At 40.5% G+C, this 24,177-nt stretch overlaps 1 protein-coding gene across 2 annotated transcripts; it reads left to right on the forward strand.

Annotated features, from left to right (window-relative positions):
• The first annotated feature begins 1,277 nt into the window (after positions 1 to 1,277).
• Positions 1,278 to 16,287, forward strand: LOC111868790 (venom allergen 3). 2 transcript variants are annotated; one of them, XM_023859763.2, is made up of 6 exons: positions 1,278 to 1,311; positions 6,569 to 6,711; positions 7,688 to 7,855; positions 11,010 to 11,091; positions 13,120 to 13,288; positions 15,838 to 16,287. In XM_023859763.2, exons 2-6 carry the CDS (start codon positions 6,607 to 6,609, stop codon positions 16,067 to 16,069), a joined length of 756 nt encoding a protein of 251 aa, XP_023715531.1. In that variant the 5' UTR covers positions 1,278 to 1,311; positions 6,569 to 6,606; the 3' UTR covers positions 16,070 to 16,287. The 2 variants fall into 2 exon arrangements, with proteins under 2 accessions (XP_023715531.1, XP_023715532.1); XM_023859764.2 differs by lacking the exon at positions 1,278 to 1,311 and adding an exon at positions 6,231 to 6,319.
• The last annotated feature ends 7,890 nt before the right edge of the window (positions 16,288 to 24,177 follow it).

A 24,177-nucleotide genomic window follows, 5' to 3' on the forward strand; every position in this document is an offset into this window, starting at 1 on the left:
CTGACTTTTCTGCACTGTTTTCCGTACTACCTGCAGGCAATAAAGCCATTTTCTCCGGTTTTACAAATCCTCATGACCATCAAATATCATATTCTTGAATCGGTTGAATGAGATCATGCCAAGGCATGCATCATCCTTCACCATCGAAAAATTACAGCCCCCATTATCGTTCCGAGATTGCAGTCTTTCGTTCTTTGTTTGCGGCTCGGAATGACTGTCTTGGTACCAGCGCAGCTCAACAATAAATAAAGTTTCTCGTATATAGGATGATTGTAGAGACCACAGCAAGTCCACGGTGACCTGATTTACCGATACGCGCTCATATCTCCTCGACATATCCTCAGAGTGGTTTATTTTCTGCTTTTGAAACTCCACTAAAAAGCATCACCGCGGTTAAAACAACGAACAAAAAAGGCAACAAACAAATCGAAAGCAAAATAAAAAGAAAGACGAGAGAAGTCCTAGGTTCTGAATGAGAAAAACAAGAAATTTTGGGTAACAGTGAATACACTGACCCCACTAAGGTCGTTGATTGTGCAGCTGAAAGAAGTACAAGTACTTTACTGGCGATACTGTCGCGTTCCAGTTGAGCACAGACAGAGATTTCTTTGTTTGCCGCCAAACTGACTTGGGTCTGTCTCAGCTTCATTGCATTGAGTTTTATACGTATTCAATAAATGATGTTTAGGCATAGGCCCAAATTTACCTTTACTTCTTTTTTTGTTTCTTCTCATTAGCACAGAACTGACGTCATCATGCCGCTTCTCGATGCTATTGAACTAATTAAGCATAAAGAAGAAAGTCGTTTTATGGGTTTAGGCGCCGTGTATTCTTCGTTTTGGCCGACGTTTCGGAGGAACGTATCGCCTCCATCTTCAGAGCAGGTGAATGGCTTGGAATGCAGAGAGCAGTAGCTGTAGCAGTAGCAGCTACTGCTCTCTGCATTCCAGGACATTCACCTGCTCTGAAGATGGAGGCGATACGTTCCTCCGAAACGTCGGCCAAAACGAAGAATACACGGCGCCTAAACCCATAAAACGACTTTCTTCTTTATGCTTAATTAGTTCAATAGCATCGAGAAGCGGCATGATGACGTCAGTTCTGTGCTAATGAGAAGAAAAGANAACAAAAATCCCTGTGAGTTCCAATGGACGCTCGTCCTTCAAGAAAACAATAGAATCCCGGAGGAATGCGATGAATTTATGGTCTCCTTTATCACAAAACTCCAAAGACTTCAGCTATTTAAGGGAAAAGTTTGAGAGGACGATCACAGTTAACAGACGTGTGCAAATTTTTTACTTAGGAATCCAGGTAAGAGCTTTGTCTTTCTGCAGTACTACAAAAATACGTATTAGTAAACCATTACAATTTCAGGCGAAACATAGGAACAACGTGAGGGTAAGCCTTGAAGTTGCAGATCTAGTAAAAAATGAGACCTCATAAGGCTCAAGGAATGATAAGTGATCAAAGTCGTGTGGTTAAATGAAGGTAAAATAACTGAAACATACAGGTTAAGAGAATTCCCTCAATACATTATAATCTTTAGTTCTTAAGGATATTGCCTGCTCTCACAGACCGCGAAAGTTTATCGTGTTCCCAAATTGCGCTACTGAACTATACCCTGCACCAATTCATCTTCACAATAATTTACTCTACTTACTTTTCCATTGCATTCTTGCAATTATGCCTAGTCTTGTTCAGTGGTCCCTTTCCTTCAGCTTGCCAACCAGTAACTTTTCAATCCTATCTTGTCTTATATCAGCCCATTGGAATCTGTTCTGAGTCAGTTCAATCATGTTCACGTCTTATAAAACTAATTCTATAAAATCAATTTTAATGCTATTATCAAACTTACACACCTAAGGACAAAACTCAGCTTCCCCATTAAAGGTTTCTAGCCAAAAAATGTACAGATATGATTCCTGAAAACCCCAACCGCCATATTCCTTTTGCTTTACGTCCCATAGCAATATTAGAGTATACACAATTACTGTGTAAGTGAAACATAAAACTGACTTCTCTGTGTTCAATTAATTAATCACCACATCATGAGGACGTATGTGGGTATGAAAGTACAGCTCCGCCATTCTTGACCTCGGCACTAGATGGAGGCGAGTTGTTAGCTTCATGTCCCGACCGTTTTACCCCCGGGGAACAGGCCCCGATGCCCATTGAACAGAAGGTTCGGTGGGTCCTAGAGCTCTTCTGGACGCCAAGTACAGGAGAAAATTCCTTGCCCTGCCGGAAATTGAACCCCGGCCGCCCAGCGCGTAGCCCGTTGCTGTACCAGCTCACATAAAAAACGTGGTCTCACAGTAAATTGGGAATATATGAAATGAGCGGACATCACTTCCAAATTTCAAGTAACTCGTTCATTGTTCTGATTCAAGAAGAATGAGTTTCAGTTGCATTCCTTTCGATTTGGGTCTATAATCTTATATAGGCAGATTATGTTAAATATGTTCACGGCTGGTTCACATGTATATGTTTGTCGAAATAAAAGTCATGAGGAAAACCGTTTACTGTAGCAGCACCGTGAACGAAAAAAAGATGTGGTTGCCAATGAGGCTAAAATGGTCTTCAGACTATGATCCTCTTAGTTTTGACACCGTGTAGTCTTGTAGGCCGATACCGACCACCTTCCACTCTTTTGTTGCCTCCATCTTCAGGGTCAAACTGAAAGACAACAATCTGAATATTCATCATCGTGAAAACCTTCAATCTTTAAAGAAAAAGAACGATTCGCATTAATGAACAAAAGATTTCCGGGGTCACATTCAAGAATAGAAAGTTTTGTCGTGGTTGGATTCACGAAAGGAGAACTTCTCTGTATTCGAGTGTGCGTGTTGTTTCGTGTACCTACTACTGCCCCTTTGGGGGAAAAGAAACAAGAAAACTATGGACAAGACAGACTCAATAGGCTAAATAAACGGACATCATACAGTTAAAGCTTGTCTCGTATTCTGTAAAATACATACTCCGTGGCCTGTAGTCCGCAAGCGAACTATAAAGACCGAGTGACTGCCGCTTGTTGGTGAAGTTAGTGCCAACTTTTGTGGATAGTGGGTGTCAAGTGGTCAGCGCAACGGATCCCCACGGTCGTTAATCTCGGTTTTCTAGACCGGAGCCGTTATTTCCGTGAAATTTCTCCTCAGTTATCCTCACGAGGCTGAGTTGACCCCGTGTCAAACACACTACTTCTCACAAAATATGGTAGCGCCAGGAATCGAACCCGGGACCTCTGGATCTCTAGTCAGGAACTCTGACCGGTAGACCACAGAGGCTGTCGTCAAATACATACAATTTACGAAAATGAAAAGGATAACTGCGAAGTGTTGGACGTCCTTCATACGTAGATTAGACTGCACAAAGATTGTGTCAAGGAACATTTGTGATGTTTATTAGATGTTAACACCGAATACTTTTTAGAAGCTGACGCATACTCCCACAAGTTAGTGAACAACTGTAAATTCCCAAAGTTATTACATCCCACACGTGCAAACAGTTGATGACGTCATCGTGACATCAAGCCAGATTAAAGCACTGGAGCGCCAACAAGCAGATATGTAGGAGATTGTAGCCACCCACGGTAACCATACTGACCATCACGTTGCAGTGGCCAGAACGGACGTTTCGTATTTCGAGGTTCAGGCTTCGGATTCCAGTAGTTTCATATGTCGAAAAATTGCATTAAAATAAGTGAAGACTATGTCGATCCAGTTTCTCCATACTCAGCGTTCACATTCAATACTCCGCTGAACTCTGCGGCAGCCGCTCTGTTTACAAACTATCATTAAATATATAATTGCACAGGCAAAGGTGTGATAACCACGGCCATTAGCCAATTGGGACTCATTTGTAATTACAAATGTATGATCCATAATAAACTAAGAAAAGATTATTTTCTCTTAAATAATAACGATTAAAGGTTTTTACTGTTTTATTAATTATCTTCTACAGATTAAAGATAAGGTATTTCATTCTTGGACATTCAATAGGTGTCCTTTGGCGGGGGATCAGTGTATTGTAGTATGATATTCACAGACAGGAATACGCAGAAACATGTTTGGATTTGATTCCATTGGCCGAAGATATTGTACACCAAAGAAAACCCGGAAATTTATAAAATAACAATAAACTTTCGAAAAATATATGGTCAGATCGGTAGCATAGGACCTAATAATAAATTAATTTCACAAGATATTTTAAAAGTAAGCGAAAGAAAGATGTTGTGCACATCAAATTCAGAAACCAATCGTCATGTGGATATACACGTAAATGTTGTTCTAGGCCTAATCAGCAAATTTAGTGTTTTCCAAGTTGGAACAGTAAAGTCCGTTCCGAACGGAGATGTCACAGCAGCACCATCACAATATATGCATTTTCGCGTGAACTGAGTGCGGGCAGAGTGTCTGCGCATCTTTCTCGTCACATCGGGAATCCACCCCCTCCTCACCCGGCTGCTCTTAGATTCTTCAAGAGCTGTCCAGCTCAAGCGGACTGACAAAGACCACAGAGAACTCATGAGAAGCTCCTGGCATGACTTCGCCTATAAAAAAAAAAAACATGAATTTCTCGAGAGTATCATCAGCTCGAACGGTTACTGTAGGAGACATGAAATACTCGTAATGTATGCGATGGATCGCAAGTTAATTCAATCCAAGAGGAACGAGAGAGGACACTACGTTGGTACACGGTGAAATATGTGTGGACAAGAAAGATCTGACATCGAAACCACAAATAGCTACCGACAGTGAGTCAATTACTGTCGCAAACAACGAAAAATTACAGCGTGGTTAAGTCATGTGAACACTTTCACTTTCTCTGGTTATCTAAATACTTCCTCTGTGGTCTAGTGGCCAGAATGTTATAAACAGGAACGACGCAAACATAACAGCGCATTTTTTACTCTCTAGTGACCGCCTATGTGGTCTAGTAGTCAAGAGTTCTTGCCTACAAATCCAGATGTCCCGGGTTCGATTCCCGGCGCCACCAGGTTTTCTGAAAGTAGTGGGTCTGGAACGGGGTCCACTCAGCCTCGTGAGGATAATTGAGGAGCTGTTTCAAGGGAATAGCGGCTCCGGTCTCGAAAACCGAAATTAACGGCAGTAGGGATTCGTTGCGCTGACAGCGCGACACCTTCTATCCGCTAAAGTTGGCACTAACTTTGCCGACAAGCGGCGGGAGCTCGGTCGGTATAATTCGCTTACGGACTAAAAGCACGGAATTTGTTTTGTTCTTTGTTTGATCACATTGAACCCATTTATCTACCATAGAGCGTTGTAACATATATTTATTTACATCCTGTATACTCTACATACAAGTATTTCTACTATTTTAGTGAAATAGCGTCTCACTAGTAGTCAAACCGGAAACATGGCCACTGCCATCGGCCAGACTCTCAATTTTATAAAAACATATATAAAATATACGTACTGCTTTCAATTGTACTATAACTTGCGTCAAAGTTCCTGCACTTCTGTCTGCCAATTATGAAAATATTAGGAGTACTTACTTTCTGATTTGTAGTACATGAAACTCGGTCTGTCACTCTGAAGAAGGTCACAGATTGAAGGTATTGAGAACAATTTTTTGAGAAGAATATTTAGATCTAAGAGCAAGGAAGTAACAAGAAGACGGAGAAAACTACTACAAACTGCAAAGCTTCATAATTGGACTCTTCATTTCCATTTTTGGAATCTTTGAAACAGCACGTAAGGCGGTATTAAAAATAAGTTTATATAATTAATTTAATAGAAATCTTTAATGATAGAAACCAAGTGGGAGAAGTAGACACAGAAGAGGGAAGGTGGGAGCATGTGCATGCGCCTTTCCTTCTAGATACTTCCAGACTTCCAGATTGTCCTTGAACCACCCAGCCCGCACTGTAAACCAAAAGTTAACACAATGACCACGCCTGAGAAATGGTGTTGTTGAATTCGCGAGTTATTTGAGGAAATCGGCCGAGCTATGTGAACCTGTGCAGTTCAGTTGAGTCTCACTGTGATCCATAAGCGGCGTACAGTAACAGTGTGCACTACTAGACAAGAATTCAGTTCAATACATGTGGCAGCGATAATAGATAACAGTGAAGTCGCGTATGTGGATATAGTAGTGACCAAAAACAAAATGGCCTCAAGGTCGTAAGTGGTTACTGAAAATTACCGCTCCAGGACACAATAAAGTTGTAATATTAACATTAATGTTGAAGAAATAGGATATGAAAACTGGATTAGTTTCATCTGGAATAGAACATGGATTAATGGTCAGCTCATGTGGACGCGGGTGGGAATTTTTTGACCAACTGAGCTACTTTTAGGTACTTTGGAAGAAGTTAGTTTTGAGAAGTTGCATTAGAAGTCATATAGTATAACAAGTTAAATAAAATCATTTTTAATTTACCACGTGTCACGATGCGCCAGCAGTTTTCTAGATCCCTTCCATTCCATCTTCTTAAGGGCTATACAATACGGACTCGGGTCAAATTAACAGGACAGTTTTGCTGTATATACTCAGCATTCGTCCAACTCTTTCGGATTTGAAACATGAGAATAATTTAATTTTCCAGGAATAAGACCGACTGTGCCTTGAGTAGGATTGCCGGAGATGAAAGCTACTAGTGTCACAGTCATCATAATCATGGTGTTTGTGCAAATTCAAGCTAAGGGCTACTGTGATATCTGCAAGAATCACACAATGTGTATCTACCCGGTAATTGCCATTTGCATGTAATCGTTGAAGACTATACTCATGGAAAACCTTATTATGCATTATGGTTCCAAGCCCTCGAATCTCTAATCCCACCAGTGTAGAATCCCACTGTTCTAAGTGCTCGAATCTCTAATCCCATTAGTGTAGAATCCAATTGTTCTAAGCGCTCGGATCTCTAATCCCACCAGTGTAGAATCCCATTGTTCTAAGTGCTCGAATCTCTAATCCCACCAGTGTAGAATCCAATTGTTCTAAGTGCTCGAATCTCTAATCCAACCAGTGTAGAATCCAATTGTTCTAAGTGCTCGAATCTCTAATCCCACTAGTGTATAATCCTATTGTTCTAAGTGCTCGAATCTCTAATCCAATTAGTGTAGAATCCAATTGTTCTAAGCGCTCGAATCTCTAATCCAACCAGTGTAGAATCCAATTGTTCTAAGTGCTCGAATCTCTAATCCAATTAGTGTAGAATCCAATTGTTCTAAGCGCTCGAATCTTTAATCCCACCAGTGTAGAATCCCATTGTTCTAAGTGCTCGAATCTATAATCCCATCAGTGTAGAATCCCATTGTTCTAAGTGCTCGAATCTCTAATTCCACTAAGTTTAATTTGTTAGATATTATCTCAGAGTTTCTCACTGTCGCCACGTTCTTTCTTGTTAACGAATGAACAAATGTTTCATGTACAATTTATGAATATTTTTATGATTTATCTGCATATAAATTCCTCATACTTCATTACTTATTTCCATCAAATAGAAATCTGAGCAGACATAAGCACGTTTCACAAGTCTACTCTTGTTATAATACCCAGTATTTAAAGGATTAAAATAATTCAGTTTACATAGGCTATTATTCTACATCAAATCATTTTTCTTATTTTCGCAAATCCATTTTCATGCAACATTTTAGAACCCTGATAACAGGGAATAAACAGTTCAGTAAATTCGACTGGAAGGCAAATATAAAATTTGCAGGAGACAGGCCTCCGGTGCTATCAGGAAGTCGTCTACTCTATACATGACGACGCAATAAAGGCGCACATAGTGGAACAACACAATAAACTCAGAAACGTCGTAGCGCTGGGACAAGAGACGCGGGGCGCCCCTGGTCCTCAGCCCCCTGCAGCCAACCTGAAGAAAATGGTAAGACAAAGTCTTTATGCTAACCATTTACTTGCTTAGTCGAGCATACCCCAGCTAATGGTTTAGTGATCTCCACGTTTCCCGGGATTTGTATTCTTTTTCGTCCTCCTTCAGTTCATTATGTTGTTCCATATACGTCATTCTCAGTTTTGTCTTACCCTTTTGGGCCCTCTTCATTGTTATCATGTCTCTCGTTCTCTCTAGGGTAGAGCCCTATTTAATTTTAATACCTAATATATGCTGAGAGACACTGCACCTGTAACTCTTCAGCTTTTTCCCTTTCACACGTTCATATTTACACATCAGTTCCTGTGGTCATTTCTTCTATTTTCGTTAGATATCTGTGATTGTGTCTGCCTATTTTCCAACATAACTCACAAGCTGAGAGATATATTACTTTCCTACTTCATCATCAACATTAAAAATTTTCGTACATAGTTCCTGTAGTCTTGTCCTAAATTTTCTATAAATACCTTTAATTATCTGCGAAAAGAGTGAGCTCAAAATAGTTAAGGTTTATGACATTCGTATGCCCGTCCACGTGCTTGATGCTGTTACTATTCAAGACGTTGCGATAAGATGTTGACCTAAAAGTAGGAGGTAGTAATATCAAAATGGGCGTAAACACAACGAGGTTGTTCATAATATAGGCTTACTCTTCGCCTAATCAGTTCCTGCTAGGGTGACAGAATCAAGGAAAATGTGATCCTTAGAAATCGTAGCACGTGCACAGAAAGAGATATTCATAGAAATTTCATCGGAAAACCACAAGGGAGAGACCTAGGCGCAGATGTGAGAATAATATCAATATGAATCACAGAAGTATATAGTGGGAATATGTGAACTGGTTTGAGATGGTGCAGGCAATATGGTGGAAACCTGTGAATGCTTGAGAGTTATGTAAAAGTAAGGAATTTCAATTGCTGATCATTATATACATATATGTATGAGTACTTCTAATAATTGAGCATAATATAATATACCAAGAATGAAATCAGGAACCTTGACTAGGTACTTTTGAGAAGAGTCACTTCCCAATAAAATTAGTCTAGTAAGGGCAGACTTGTTATCCTATGGTGAAATGCCTCTGAATCCCCATAAATCTGATATGTGTGATTCTCATGAATTATACAACGTGGGAGGCACAGTGCTATTGCAGTACACATTGTACTTCCCCAAACTATGCCACATTCCAACAGACTAACTTCCGCAAACTATGCCGCATTCCAGCAGATTAACTCCCGCAAACTATGCCACATTTCAACAAACTAACTTCCGCAAACTATGCTACATTCCAACAGACTAACTTCCGCAAACTCATTAGACTAACTTCCGGAAACTATGCCACATTCCAACAGACTAACTTCCGCGAACTATGCCATTCCAACAGACTAACTTCCGCAAACTATCACATTCCAACAGACTAACTTCCGCGAACTATGCCGCATTCCAACAGATTAACTCCCGCAAACTATGCCACATTTCAACAAACTAACTTCCGCGAACTATGCCATTCCAACAGACTAACTTCCGCAAACTCATTAGACTAACTTACGGAAACTATGCCATTCCAACAGACTAACTTCCGCGAACTATGCCATTCCAACAGACTAACTTCCGCGAACTATGCCATTCCAACAGATTAACTCCCGCAAACTATCACATTCCAACAGACTAACTTCCGCGAACTATGCCGCATTCCAACAGATTAACTCCCGCAAACTATGCCACATTTCAACAAACTAACTTCCGCGAACTATGCCATTCCAACAGACTAACTTCCGCAAACTCATTAGACTAACTTACGGAAACTATGCCATTCCAACAGACTAACTTCCGCGAACTATGCCATTCCAACAGACTAACTTCCGCGAACTATGCCATTCCAACAGATTAACTCCCGCAAACTATCACATTCCAACAGACTAACTTCCGCGAACTATGCCGCATTCCAACAGATTAACTCCCGCAAACTATGCCACATTTCAACAAACTAACTTCCGCGAACTATGCCATTCCAACAGACTAACTTCCGCAAACTCATTAGACTAACTTACGGAAACTATGCCATTCCAACAGACTAACTTCCGCGAACTATGCCATTCCAACAGACTAACTTCCGCGAACTATGCCATTCCAACAGATTAACTCCCGCAAACTATCACATTCCAACAGACTAACTTCCGCGAACTATGCCGCATTCCAACAGATTAACTCCCGCAAACTATGCCACATTTCAACAAACTAACTTCCGCGAACTATGCCATTCCAACAGACTAACTTCCGCAAACTCATTAGACTAACTTACGGAAACTATGCCATTCCAACAGACTAACTTCCGCGAACTATGCCATTCCAACAGACTAACTTCCGCGAACTATGCCATTCCAACAGATTAACTCCCGCAAACTATGCCACATTTCAACAAACTAACTTCCGCAAACTATGCTACATTCCAACAGACTTAACTTCCGCACACTATACTACATTCCAACAGAGTGCAGCACGCCTGTGTTACACTACATCACACCACAGCACAATTCACCACACAACAATATCCTAACCACACCACACTGCCTTACGGCGACACTCAAAGCGCTACTGCTGCCTAATCCGGGGAGGGCTTCTGTCTTGGCAAGGCCATAAGCTGCCTGCATCTTTAGTGCTATCGCAGCTTAAAGTTGCAAAAATGCACTTCTTCATATCTGTCTCTCCGTCCACCTGCATGTAACATGCAAGGGAGTTTTGGTATAATTCGCCGATACATTCCAGTTATGGTTAAAAACGGACAGTAATAACGAACAGTCTGTATGTAAACCTACACATATTTTGCGTGCATCTCTATTGTACTTGTGATTCGCTAAATGTCTATCGGAACGACAAATGACTTGAAAAAAAAATGCATATAAAAATGAAACACTTTATGCACACTATGTTTCCGAGTGTCTTAACCGTTATCGAGAGAGGTAAATAGGTGGAAGTGAACGAGCAAGGATTGTTACACAATGTTCTTATCTTTTCATATTTCTTCCGCTTAAATCCTGAGTTCCTGCGCAAGTTTAGACCAGGTCATCGTTGGTTCGTTCTCCGTTTCTTCAATTTCTTCATTTGTAGACATCGTGTCATTCGACTCTGTATAACCATTATATTTCAGACTTGGGATGACGAGCTGGCAGCTGTGGCACAACGGTGGTCCAACCAATGCATCTTCGAGCACGATTCTTGTAGGGATGTTGGTAAGTTTTAGGTCTTAAAGAGCGGCATCTATTGCGTATTGGAGAGACTAAAATATTTTAAGAATCTTTCATTCAAAATCTCAAAGGAGGAAATAAGCTTGTTATATATTGTGACACGTGGGTCGTTTCTAAGAAACGAATGGGCGAACACGTTGCGACGGAGAGCTCGATTCTTGGGAACCAACTGGTTACGTAACACTGTTTCCGTGGGCAGGGAAACTACAAGTTTTAAACAATCAGAAACCAAACCTTTGTTTCAGAGTTAGCACACGGTTTCTGAGACAACACGTTAATGAAGTGTAGTAATGGAACCATTGGAGGCGGTGATCTCTGTTCCACTCTCTCGCAGTTCTAAAAGTGTGTTCATTCGTGAATTCAATTCAGTTATAGATTCATTTGTAAGAGAATTCGGAAGGCAGTTCAATAGTTGAGTATTCAGCTGTGAAGTGTTAATCCGATAAGATCCATTACCAAGCAACGGCTAGCAAGCAGACGTTAAAGACTTCACTTCGTGTTATAGTTACAGTAACCTTTAGAGAGTTATAATTATTTTTAGTTACGACTTGTGAGCGTCCAATAAATCTATTTATCTAATCCTGAACCCATTATTATTAGTCACACTAAACGGGAATACGTGAGAATATTAAAAGAATCTTAGAGAAACAAAGAACAAATTTTCGAACTGAAACATAACAAGGTGGTACAAAACAAGTGGTAAAATTAAAGTTGCAGCTTCAGTAAATACTTTATGGTTATGGAAAATACGAGAAAAATGCGTACGTGCATTAGGCTGCCAGAACCCGCTGTTGGCATGACATGTCATGGTATTTGAGATGATGAGAATATTGGAGCTATAAAACTCACTAACACCAATAGCTCACGCTATTAGATGTTTGCTTCTCACCGCAGGGCCTCTGATTAACAGCGAATGGCTTCGTGTGAAATTCGTCGTAGTAGACGTGGTACTGGAGCAGGGTTTTGTGCAAATTGTTTTGCTTTTCTCCACCTCATCAGCACTCCACTACTGCTGAATACTTAATTGTTACTAGCCCCTGGGGTATTCGAGAGCCCTGACCGGGCAGGGCGTTATTACATCCTGGGTATGTAAGTATGGGGCTTCGTGTCTGACCCGGAATTTCGCTGGTTACAATGTAAGTAGTTTAAGTACCAGCATTGACTAATATCAGGCGAATTTACATTTAAATAAATTTAATGCTCTTAGGTTAATTATTCCGTTTTCATCCAACAATAAGATTTCGAGTGGACCTAATACTTGAAGTTTTTCTAAATATTATACCTTAATAAGGGGCACGCGGTAGCGTAGTTGGTTGAGGCACTATGCTACAAGCCGGAAGGCCGCAGATTCTATTCCCGATGAGGTCATTGGATTGTTCAATTGACCTAATCCTTCTAGCCGCACTCTGATTCTGGGGTCGACTCAGCCTCTAACAGAAATGAGTACCAGGAATTAATTAATTTTCCTGGGGAGTAAAGCGCGGCCGGCGCTTAAATCTGACACCTTCATCTCCATCTGAGAGCAGATTGTCTAGAAAATGTTGGAGCCTCGACGTCTCACAACCCTATGGGCATCCACGGCCTGTTACAGGGATAGCTTCTATACCTTAATACAGGCTATAAAAGTCATATTCCAAAAATCTACTATCATAAAAGACTCAGTACAGACGTATAGCTGCACACATATTCCCACAAACACATCCTCACAGAGGCCATATTGATATCACTGATGACCGTAAGTTAAGAAAAATGAGATTGAGAGGTTTCCGATGGCATTGTTTCCACGACGAGTTCCACAAAAATCGATCAATTAATATGTATAATACTGAGGACCGTCTAGCAGAGCACGGAGTCCGGATGAACTGAGTGCTGTGCAGGCCAGCATTTTTACTGTTGACCAGCAAGAAATCACCATGAAGGTGTTAGGTCTCTACCTTAATGATGGCTCACTTGAGAGTATAAGCTTAAGTAAGCAACGCACAATAACATCCTAAAGAACTTCTTGTGTTTTAGACAGATTCGTGGTGGGGCAGAACTTATTCTGCTGGAGTTCCAAGTACCGAAACGGCAAACTGCTTACGAACGAGACCTTGGAGTCACAACGCACTGCATGGACACGGGCAGTGACGGCCTGGTACGACGAGGTCGCCAAATTCGATCCTCGGCACATAAAACCTTTCCAGTGAGTCTTCTAGTTTCTAAAGATTTCTAAGGATGTATCATCCAAAAGGTGGCTGAATGATATTTTGAGTCTCGGAAGAGGGCAGAAGGATGTTATGATATTACAACTGCTTAAACTGTATTTTATTTGTAGTGACACTATGCAACAAGTAATATTATTAGTTTCATCACTTCTCGGTTCTATTCCGAAACACAGCGGGGATTGTGAGTTAAACTACTTCCAGTGGCCTGTATGTTTCTTTAAGATTTCAATTATTTCCACTTTATTCTTCTGTAAACTGAGAGTTCCTCGATGCGCTTCCAAAAACATTCGATTCCAGAAAATTATTTCTAAGATTCGGTGGCCTCGGAAAATCCAAAATAAAACATAAATTATCAATCATTATTTTACTGTTGTTACTTTTCTTGTTACTACCGATTATATATGTATTCTTGATTTTCCTTCGCCAGAAGTTCGATACATTGTCTGCAGTCCGGCACCACGTGACTCGACAGTGCAGTCTGTTAATTCGTTATCTGCATCTTCTTTAAATAATTGAAACCCCTTCAAATTCTGATCTGACATTTGGACTGTTTTCGAGAACGGGTGATATCGACAGCGAAGCATGGCTGACACTGATTGGTCGCATCGGCGCTACCGTGCAGCCAAATATCAGCCATCTTCTTTTATGCGTGGGAAAGAGCATCTGCTGTTTGTGTTTGTCACGTCACAGAAGCTATCGGTTCGCTTAAGAAATATGAAAGAAATATACGAATCTTTGATGCCGATAATTCATGTAACACGAAATGCGACAAAATATTGACACTTCAAAATGAAATTATGCATCAATTTATGTCCTACGTTCTTGCTTCAGTGGCTTAAAAAGTCAACGTCATTATCGAAATTTGAATATTTTGTTTTCTATTCAAGAAGTCCAGGGTTGACTTCTTGCCCGGAGATCAGCTATTCTGATGGGCATCGTTCGCAGTTTGCGTTGTCTGTTGACAGTAAATGCTGCAACGGTAACTCCCATTATATTTCCTCAAGTTCTCTTTGCACGGCCTTCTAAACCTTCGATGTAATAAGGGCATGTAAGCAAAGAATTTGAAAAGAGGTTTTTAATAACCCAGAAATAAATTTATCAACAATCCGGTGATTATCAAATATTTTATCCTTAACAAACGAGACTAACATAAGTGAAAGGATCCATACGTTTCTAGGTTGCAAATACAAATCTATTGTAGCGCATTCAATAATAAACTGACCAGAAATGCACTGTATAGTTTAGGTAAGACATCTCTATTTCATTAAATAGTGAAGACACTGAAGATTTTTTTACGTGCGTATTTTAGGTATGCTTATTATTGAGATCGGTACATTACTCCAGGCACTAAATTCTTCAAAGATGTTCTCGGAGAACTTTTTCAGGATTTTAATATACATGAAAGTTAGGATTATATTGGTCCAATTGGAATATAATTACCAAAAATTTACCTCAAAAGGTAAAGCTACTGACTTGTATTTTGGGAATGTCTGGCTCGAACCTAGGACAGAATATCTATTGTTCTGACTCCAGTTCTTCGTAGCTTTCCTCAGTCACTCCAGGTAGATGACTTGACAGCGCAAGAAATCATGCTACGACTGCATCCTTCTACATTATTCTCAATTCAATCTTCAGTAAAGAACTTTCCATTTGAAATTATACGCTATGTTGGTTTCTTCGTTAGAAATTATAAAACAATTTATATGGGTCAAAATAAAATTCCCAAACAGTTTTAGTGTGGATTCCCAGATACAAAATTTCATACAAGCACTGACAACTGAGATGAAACATTCATACTGATTGACATACATGGCCTCCCATTGATGCGGTAACTCTTTTAAGTATCAGTGTACCAGCAACCTACATCAAATATTTCGGTGGGAAGCTGGGCCGATTAAAATCAAAATGTCGATACACATGACTAGAAATTGCATCTTCCCCCACCCTCCATGGGTTAATAACAAATCAACTTACTCAAAACATCGTCACAATTAAACTATTCCGTGGCCTTTAGTCCGCAAGCGAACTGTTCCCACGGCCGTTAATTTCGGTTTTCTAGACCGGAGCCGCTACTTTTCCATTCAAGTAGCTCCTCAATTATCCTCATGAGGCTGAGTGGACCCCGTTCCAGATCCACTACTTCTTAGAAAATCTTGTAGCGCCGGGAATAGAAACCCGGGACCTCTGCATCGGCTGCCAGGAACTCTAACCTCTAGACCACCGAGGCGGTCTCGCCACAAGCAATGACATGAAATTTCCAGACACTGTGAAGAATACCTCCATTAATGTCACACTTCTCAGAATTTTTCTTTTTAAATTGTTACATGACATTCGGACCGCTGCCATTAATGGTTACGACATGAACAAAAATAAACAACAATTAATTTTCGTTTATCAAAACTCTAAAAGAAAGAGAAGTTTTCAAATCTATCCGCCCCAGGAGGCCAGAGAGCACGCCTCCGTTTCAGTGCCGGCCCTGCCCACAGCCGAACGCATCCTGTAACAGTCCTCTGTTCTGTGTTCCTAGTTTCTCACCGGACACCGGTCACTACACCGCGCTCTTGTGGGCTGACACCCATCATGTGGGTTGCGGCTTCGTGTCTTTCCTCGACCCGGGCCAGGATGGCTGGTATACCAAGCACTTCGTGTGCAACTACGGGCCTGCAGGTAACAGGTTGGGGGCTGCCTTGTACCAGGTGGGAGCAGCAGGCACGGGGTGCGAGCAACAGGACACGGCCTACCGTGCTCTGTGCGCCTAACATACCCATAGAAGAGACCGGAAATGCTTTCGCACTGCATGCAAAGAATGGACAAGCGCGTATAAAAGAAACAATGATGAAATTATATTTCTGCAAAGGAAAAATGCTAGTCTGTAATCAAAAACTGAAATATATGTAATTAATTAAATGTAATATGTCATGCCTATGGTAATATTGTCAAAAAATGATAAAGAATTTGCCTGCAATCAACGAATTTGAAACTGTTCTCTACTATTTCTATCTAGTATTGATAGTAATCAATTTAAACATAGAAAAGTGACTGCAGGGGCATGATATTCGTGTCAAGTTTAATGAAAATCCATTTGTTTGTTAAAAAATTCCTAGGAACATATAAGTATATCTTGTGTGAACAGACGTTTCGGAGGAACGTATCGCCTGGAGGTGAACGTCGGTATTCTCCGTGGAATGATGACTGTAATTAAATCAGCAGAAAATTGGGCTCTGCGAAAGGCGATCTTGAAATAAATTGTGACTTTATGAACCAGGTGGTTTCTGTGTGGCCTTGCACGACCGTTATTACGTGCATGCAAATGTCCACGCGCCACTACAGCTTATGATCCCACCGTATACACAGCTCAGATTCCTGTGTGGTACAGCATTCTAGAATTACGTAACTTATTGCGGACAATCTTTTATTCAANGCTTTTACCGTTCTCACGGTCTTGTCGCTTGCAGATTTCTTATACTTTTTCTTCTACCCTGAAGATGGAGGCGATACGTTCCTCCGAAACGTCGGTTAACACCACTTATACACGGTGCCAAATCCCAGAAGACTGCTTTCTTCATAACACCGTGTAGTCCGTTGAAAGTCAATCGACGTTCCGGAGGAACATATCGCTTCCGTCTTCAAGGTGGCTTGCCACCTACTTTCATGCTGGTTTCTTGGTTTGCTTATTCTTCCTTCCGAAACGTCGGTGTGCTGTGGTGACAAGCTTATGTAATGCCATTTTATGCTTCTAAAATCTACATAATAATGCTTGAATTAAATCTAACCACTCAACGGAGGTCTTCAAACACTTAAAAACAAGGTGTTACGCCATGTTTGCAAAGTTAAGGTGGTGTTCCTTTATCCAGCGACATTTAACCGCCAGTGAGTAATAAACACGCTTGTTGAATATCTCAGAAAATTGAGTATTAGCATAATTCAAAATATCAGCTACCGGATTTTACACCTTCATTCGATTTAAACTGAGGGTTTCGTGTATCTTGACGCAATTTGTGCAAAGGCGCTTTTGTGGTACAAGAAATAAACAAGTTCTTACAAAACCACCCTCAGAAAAAGGTTACGATACTTGACAATTATGCAGAATATATCAAAACTCACTGTAATTGCTTCTTCTGAAAAAGAATCAGAATATTTTTCAAACATATTTTGTTAGACTTTCAGTGCCCAAATTAGAGAAACCAAAATTTTGTTTTTCTGCAGTACAATTTTGGTTGAAACATGAATGTCTGGTTTCAATATGTCGTCTCGAGTTTATATTTTTTGTCACACTTACAGATTATGTAGCTATAACTCTTATTATGCTACGTGCAATCCCAACTAAACAATACTTCCCTTGAGATCGTCTTGATACAGCAAGAGCTAAGACCGATAAATTAAATCATTTAAATGCTCCTTTGGTTCGCAATAAAAACAGAAATACCTCATGCAAAATATTCAAATGAAGAGAGCCACTGCCTCTTTCGGTACTATGATCGAAAGAGGCGGTAATTCTCTTTATTTGAAGCACCGATAGTCGGAATTCTCACATACCCAAAATGGTCCTTTTCTATGTCTGTAGAAGTTCAATAAAACAATTTAATTTTAATTGCTCTAGTCCCTAAGTTGCAGTTGCTGGTTGAGACCGGTGGGTAAAGCACACAAGGACCAGCCACAGTGCTGTTACATGCATCTGAGGTTCTTTGGGCAGGAAAACTTGTGCAGAGATACAACTAGAAACGTCCGAAAATATGTAGACCGTCTCTGTGGTCTGGCGGTCAGAGTTCCTGGCTAAAGATCCGCGAGGTCCCGGGCCCGGAACGGGGTCCACTCAGCCTCGTGGGGATAATTGAGGAGCTATTTCAAGGAAATAGCGGCTCAGGTCTAGAAAATTGAAATTAACGGCCGTGGGGAACCGTTGCGCTGACCACGCGACATCCTCTATCCTCAAAAGTTGGCACTAACTTCGCCGACAAGCGGCGGTCGCTCGTTCGGTATAGTTCGCTTGCGAACTAAGGCCACGGAGTTATAGAGAATATGTATGCCGCTATTGACCGCCTCTGTGGTCTAGTGGTCAGCGTTCATGACTATAGATCCAGAGGTCCGGGTTCGATTCCCGGTGCTACCAGTCTGGAACGGGGTCACCCTCTATCCGCAAAAGTTGGCACTAAACTTCGCCGACAAGCGGCAGTCGCTCGGTCGGTATAGTTCGCTTGCGGACTAAAATCACGGAGTTTTTTTTTTTTTGTATGCCATTGTATAGGGCAAACATCTGAATTCAGGAACGTTGAAAACATGCATCTATCCATATACATTTACGTATCAGAGCCATCTGTTTGAGGCAAACGGCGGGCCTCAAATTTTACATCACGGATGTACATCGTTAAGTGAATTTAATTTCGGTCAGTATCGGCTCTCAATAAACCCTCTTTCACATTTACACAAATTGATTCTTATTAATGTTATCTAAACAATGTTCAGCATAAGAACAATTTCTGTAAGATACAAAATATAGATATTATTAAGAGCTGATGATTTTATTACAAACTTTTATATGATGCATATTTAAAGAGATATTATCATCGACAAAAGAACTGAAGGACGGCAAGTTGCAACGTATATATGTTATCGCCACTGGACACGATCTTCAGCCACTTACATCCATCTACTTTGCTTAGAACATGTTCTCCAAGAATAATCTTAATGTTATCTTATCATCTCCTCTTACAGTCTTGCGTACACCTGAGTTTGAGTTAATATGTACATGTGGAACATAAATCATACGCCTTAACCCCCTTTCTAAATGGTTAAAATTTGTAAAATTTACGAATTTCTGATATTTAACTATCAGTCAGCATTTAAATTAGACATCCAGGCATTTACTCATCTAGCCGGTCAGTTAATCTGGCACTCAACGACTCTGCCAATACATTTATTTAGTTATTCAGTCAATATGTCGATATGATTGGCATTTGTACAGTGGAAATGTAATTCAGCCAGTTACTAGGCGTCATTTACAAAATGAAAGAAGGTCTTATGTGGAAGTCATGCTTGTCCGTGTGTCTGTGACATACAAGTTTATACCGTTGGGGGCACTGTCTTCAAATTTTATATGGGAGATATTCATTACGCGTTGTAGGAGAATTTAGAGTTTCAGCCACACTAATTTTAGTAAAGATTAGTTTACATAAGGTCATTCATGAACTCTTCCATATACCCCACACACTGTTACATACACATTGTTGAAATTCGAAGCAGGAGACTCACATAAAAAGTGGCGGTACAAGTCCAGCTTCATCAATACCGACTTTTAACAAAACTTGGTTTACGTAAGATGATAAGTGTTTTTTTTCATGTATTCCATAAACTGTTTCACAGATACAGTTGAAAATCTACATGACAGTATTCCACCAATTGTTGGATTGTTCAAGTAATTCAGCCATACTGATCCACAGTAAAACCTAGTCTGCATGGGGCCGTCTAATTTTCAATGTGTCCTAAAGATCCCTCTATTTGCATTTAAATATTTCCATTTCTGAGCAAGCTTAACAAACCTCAGTGAACGCCCCTGGCAATTTGAGTACCGCATCATGGCTGGCACCATCCTCACTCTCGATCATTTTGTCAAGCAATTTGTTACATCAGCAATTCAGTTGCCAATTATTCAGTCAGTACATCATCATTCGTTAGTTCGTTAACAGTAAATAAGCAAGTGATTCTGTTTTTCACTCTGTCAGCCATTCTGACAGCCAGTCAGTCACTCGGTAAATCAGTCACATGAAAACATTTCAACAGCCACACCTTTCTATGGAAAACTGGAGCGTTCCTGACACTAAATAAAAATTTGCGTTCTCTTTTTGTTCTTTCTTTCTTTCTTTCTTAAAAGATTTCTTTTGTTTGCGTGCGTGTGTGTGTGTGAAGGATAAGGTAAAGTGCAGAGAGATTGATAGGAAATCAAATGAAGTCCACCAGCCGAAAACGTTGGTAGTGGGTGTATGCTGTTACCAGAAAACTTTCCGTTCCTATCCCAATAGAAAACATTCATCTTCGAAGTCAAGAGGAACAACTGCGTCAACAAAATCTGCACTAGAGTCACCTAGCGAGAAGAAATGGTAAGAAATAACACCAACTTCCCCTTCCCTTTTTTCGTTTGTCGTTTTCTTTTCCCTTTCTCTTTTTCGTTGATTTATTTCCAGAACGAAAATAGTTTGTTTTACGAGTTTACGAAGTTTCAAATTTTACTACTAGTTCTACGTAAGTGAGAATACAACTATGTAACAATGTAACTACTACAAAACATTAGTTATTCGCCATTATTTCGAAGCCGTCATAATATGATGGTGAGTCATGAGATCCTTTGTGAAGAGAGATAGATATTGTGTGTTCATATATAAGCGGTGGGGACTCTCAATAGTTAACGAAATATTTTACGATATGTTTTAAATTTCTCCAAAAGCAGAAAGCAGCACAGCCGAGAATTGTAGATGCACTGTTAATAGCTTCTACAAATGGAAGGGACGACACGAAAAGCTTTGCATTTTACTGGCTCTAACCACAGGTTTCAATATCAATACACTAGACTCGAAAAATGTTACAAAACTTTCCCAATACACAGAGTCCGTAACCATCAATCATAACCAAAAGAAGAGCGCATGCGCTAAGAAGCGACGCGCCGTGTCGCCTCAATCAAGAGAGAACATAAATCGAAACGGCATCGAGACGCCTTCAAATCGAATGCTGCGTCTGTTTGTTATTTTTAAAGGTGACTGCGAAACGGGGATAACTGTAAGGCGTAGGTAGATGGCAGGTGCAAGAATATTTCGTTGTGTCTGTCTTCATTTGCAATAAATTAGCGTAATCCAACGTAACATAAACATAGGGCTCAACACCAGTCATATATGAACACGTGTCCCTTAAATACTTTTCTCATGATAACACGTTTCTCTACGGTTTCTTTTCTAAAACTTACGTCTCGTTTTATTATGTCACTTGCAGGTCGTCTCTTTGTAATCAAAGTAATCATGCCAAATAGTTTTAAGGTACTAAATATTTTAAGATACAGTGGTTTTCAGATGAGCCACCTGTTTTAAGAGGGGAAAAATCTCTACATTTTGTCCAAAGGCAGTATTTATATGTATCCTATGATTCTCAGAATAAATATTAATTGTTCCCTTATGTATTGTTAACAGGTTTGACGCTGTAATGGTGACGCAACGTGTTTTCTCTGAGGTATCAACTAAACAGTATTTAGATGAGCATAATTCTGATGGTTTCTCTGATCTTAAACCATTTCTGAACAGCAAAATGACTACAAGCTGGAAGGTTCCGGATTCGATTCCCGAAGAGGTCGTTGGGTTTTTCAATTGGCCTAATCCTTCCAGCCGCATTATGACCCTGGGTACAACTCAGCCTCTAACGGAAATGAGTACCAGGAACTTCTTGGGAGTAAAGGGCGACCGGCGCGTAAGGCTAACAACCTCACCGCCATCTGTGAGCCGATTGTCAAGAAAATGTCGAAATATCAACGTCTGACAACCCTATGGGCCTCCAAGGCCTGTTACAGTTCTTTACCTTTTTACACATAACAGCTAGCCTTTCTTAAATTGTTGTTCTCACAATTCCGCCTGAACGCCATTTTTCAATATTACTGTCTTCTAGGATGTAACGTCATGAAGTCCGGTAGAAACTCATCAAAGTTTCGGAAGAATGTATTGCCTCCGTCTTCAGGGTCGAAGTATACATTTTTTTTAATTCGCTTAGTGGGGGGTGGAGTCCAACTGGGTCCACTCGTCACGGCGGCCACTGATTGGCCTATTGTAGCCTGCCCCGGGTGATTATGTTGATGGCGAATTTGGTGGAATGAAGATTGGCAGGGGAAACCGAAGTTCTCGGAGAAAAGCCGCCCCAGCACCACTTTGTCCATCACAAATCCCACTTGAATCGAACCCGGGCCGCCGCGGTTGGAAGCCAGCGACTAACCGCTTGAGCTATGCCATGCAACTAACCAACAAATGAGACAAACATTAACTCTGAAATCTGGTTCAAATTGAAAACTCTCTGGTCCCTCTCCAGCTATGTATCAAAAGTCTTGTTTGCCTCTCCTCTTTATTCAGTTTTATATGTCAATACCACAGAACCCTCTTCCCACTGAGAGATTTTAGTTTACTCTGGCATAAACATCACGCCACTGGAAGCCACGCCATCTTGCTATTTTTCAACACAATAACAGTGCGAATTTGTGCGATTCAAGCGAAATGATAGCTTGAAAGATCTTGACATTTTATGTGATGGCAGATCTGAAATTCAAAAAGCACATATTTCTTATTTAATACTTTCAAGAAAGTAACATGGCAATCAGGTGACATACTTATATTTGATGACTACAACTGATAATAATTTGGTACTGGTTCTAAAGTTTGTAAGGGTAATTGTTTTGAATGCATGTGGTTAGTAATAGGCGCATGGCAAATCAGAGAATTTAGTCCTTTTGAAGCAGAAATGCAAGTCACGAATATTTATGAATTTTTTCGGTAGGAATATTTACTTTTTAGAGTAGGAATTACGCTTCATACCAATAATGCTGGAGCTGATGAACTGTTTCTCTGTGCCCAGTTTAATAACACATCCTTAATACATTTCATAGAAAGAAAAGCACTCTTCTGACCATCAGAATTCTAACAGTCTATATTTGTATTCAGGAGATACATTAATACCAGCATAATCTGGGAAATAACAAATCCTCACTTCATCTCAGCTCCTCCTATCCATATGACTTTGAAATTGGACATGATTATTTTGTACCCGATAATATAAGTGTGACATAGTTGCGCTATGCAGGTCACCCCCTTCCAGCGGTGACGTAACAGCATCGGAGCAACTGCCGCTGCTACGGTAACAGGCCAGCAAACACTCCGACCCCTCCCGCGGTGACGTAACAGCACTTCCCACTGTGACGTAACAGGGGACACCGCTGTTAACACAAGGCAACAGGGAACAGTATAAAAAGCCAGCTGAGCAGTATGTGAGACAAAGTGTGTGATCAGGAGTTACACAGTGTGGATCGTCAAGTCGCCGAGTGCAGTTGCAGTCTAGCATTCGCTGGAGTGACTCCAGCAGGAGAAGTAAGTGTGAGACTGCCAATGGCAGTAATTGGGAAACTGTGAATTGTGTAAATGTAAGAGCGAGTGTTGAATAAATTCGTTAGATCCAGAACGGCGTGAAGTTATTTGTCACCTGACATACACCCTACACGTGACAATATATATATATATATGTCTGCTGTCCTAAAAAATAAAAATTAGAATATACAAAACTATAATTTTGCCTGTGGTTCTGTATGGGTGTGAAACTTTGTCTCTGACATTAAGGGGGAGACACAGACTGAGGTTGTGTGAGAACAGAGTGTTGAGGAGAATATTTGGACCGAAGAGAGATGAAGTGACTGGAGGTTGGAGAAAACTGCATAACGAGGAGCTTCATTACTTGTACTCTTCTCCAAGTATAATTAGAATGATCAAGTCAAGGAGGAAGAGGTGGGCAGGGCATGTGGCACGAATGGGAGAGACGAGGAATGCGTATAGGATATTGGTGGGGAAGTCAGAAGGAAGAAGACCACTGGAAAGACCAAGGCGTGGGTGGGTGGACAATATTAAAATGGATCTTAGAGAGATATGATGGAATGGTATGAATTGGATTCATCTGGCTGATGATAGGGACCAGTGGAGGGCTCTTGTGAACACGGTAATGAACCTTCGGGTTCCATTAAATGCTGGGAAATTCTTGAGTAGCTCAGCTCCATTGTAAGTAAGTATATATATATCTTAAAGCTTTCCGTGGTTTTTGTATGTTCTTAAAAGAGATTTCTGGTATGGGGTTTTAACCTATG

The sequence above is a fragment of the Cryptotermes secundus genome, unplaced genomic scaffold, assembly GCF_002891405.2.
Source record: "Cryptotermes secundus unplaced genomic scaffold, Csec_1.0 scaffold174, whole genome shotgun sequence".
Classification (NCBI taxonomy): domain Eukaryota; kingdom Metazoa; phylum Arthropoda; class Insecta; order Blattodea; family Kalotermitidae; genus Cryptotermes; species Cryptotermes secundus.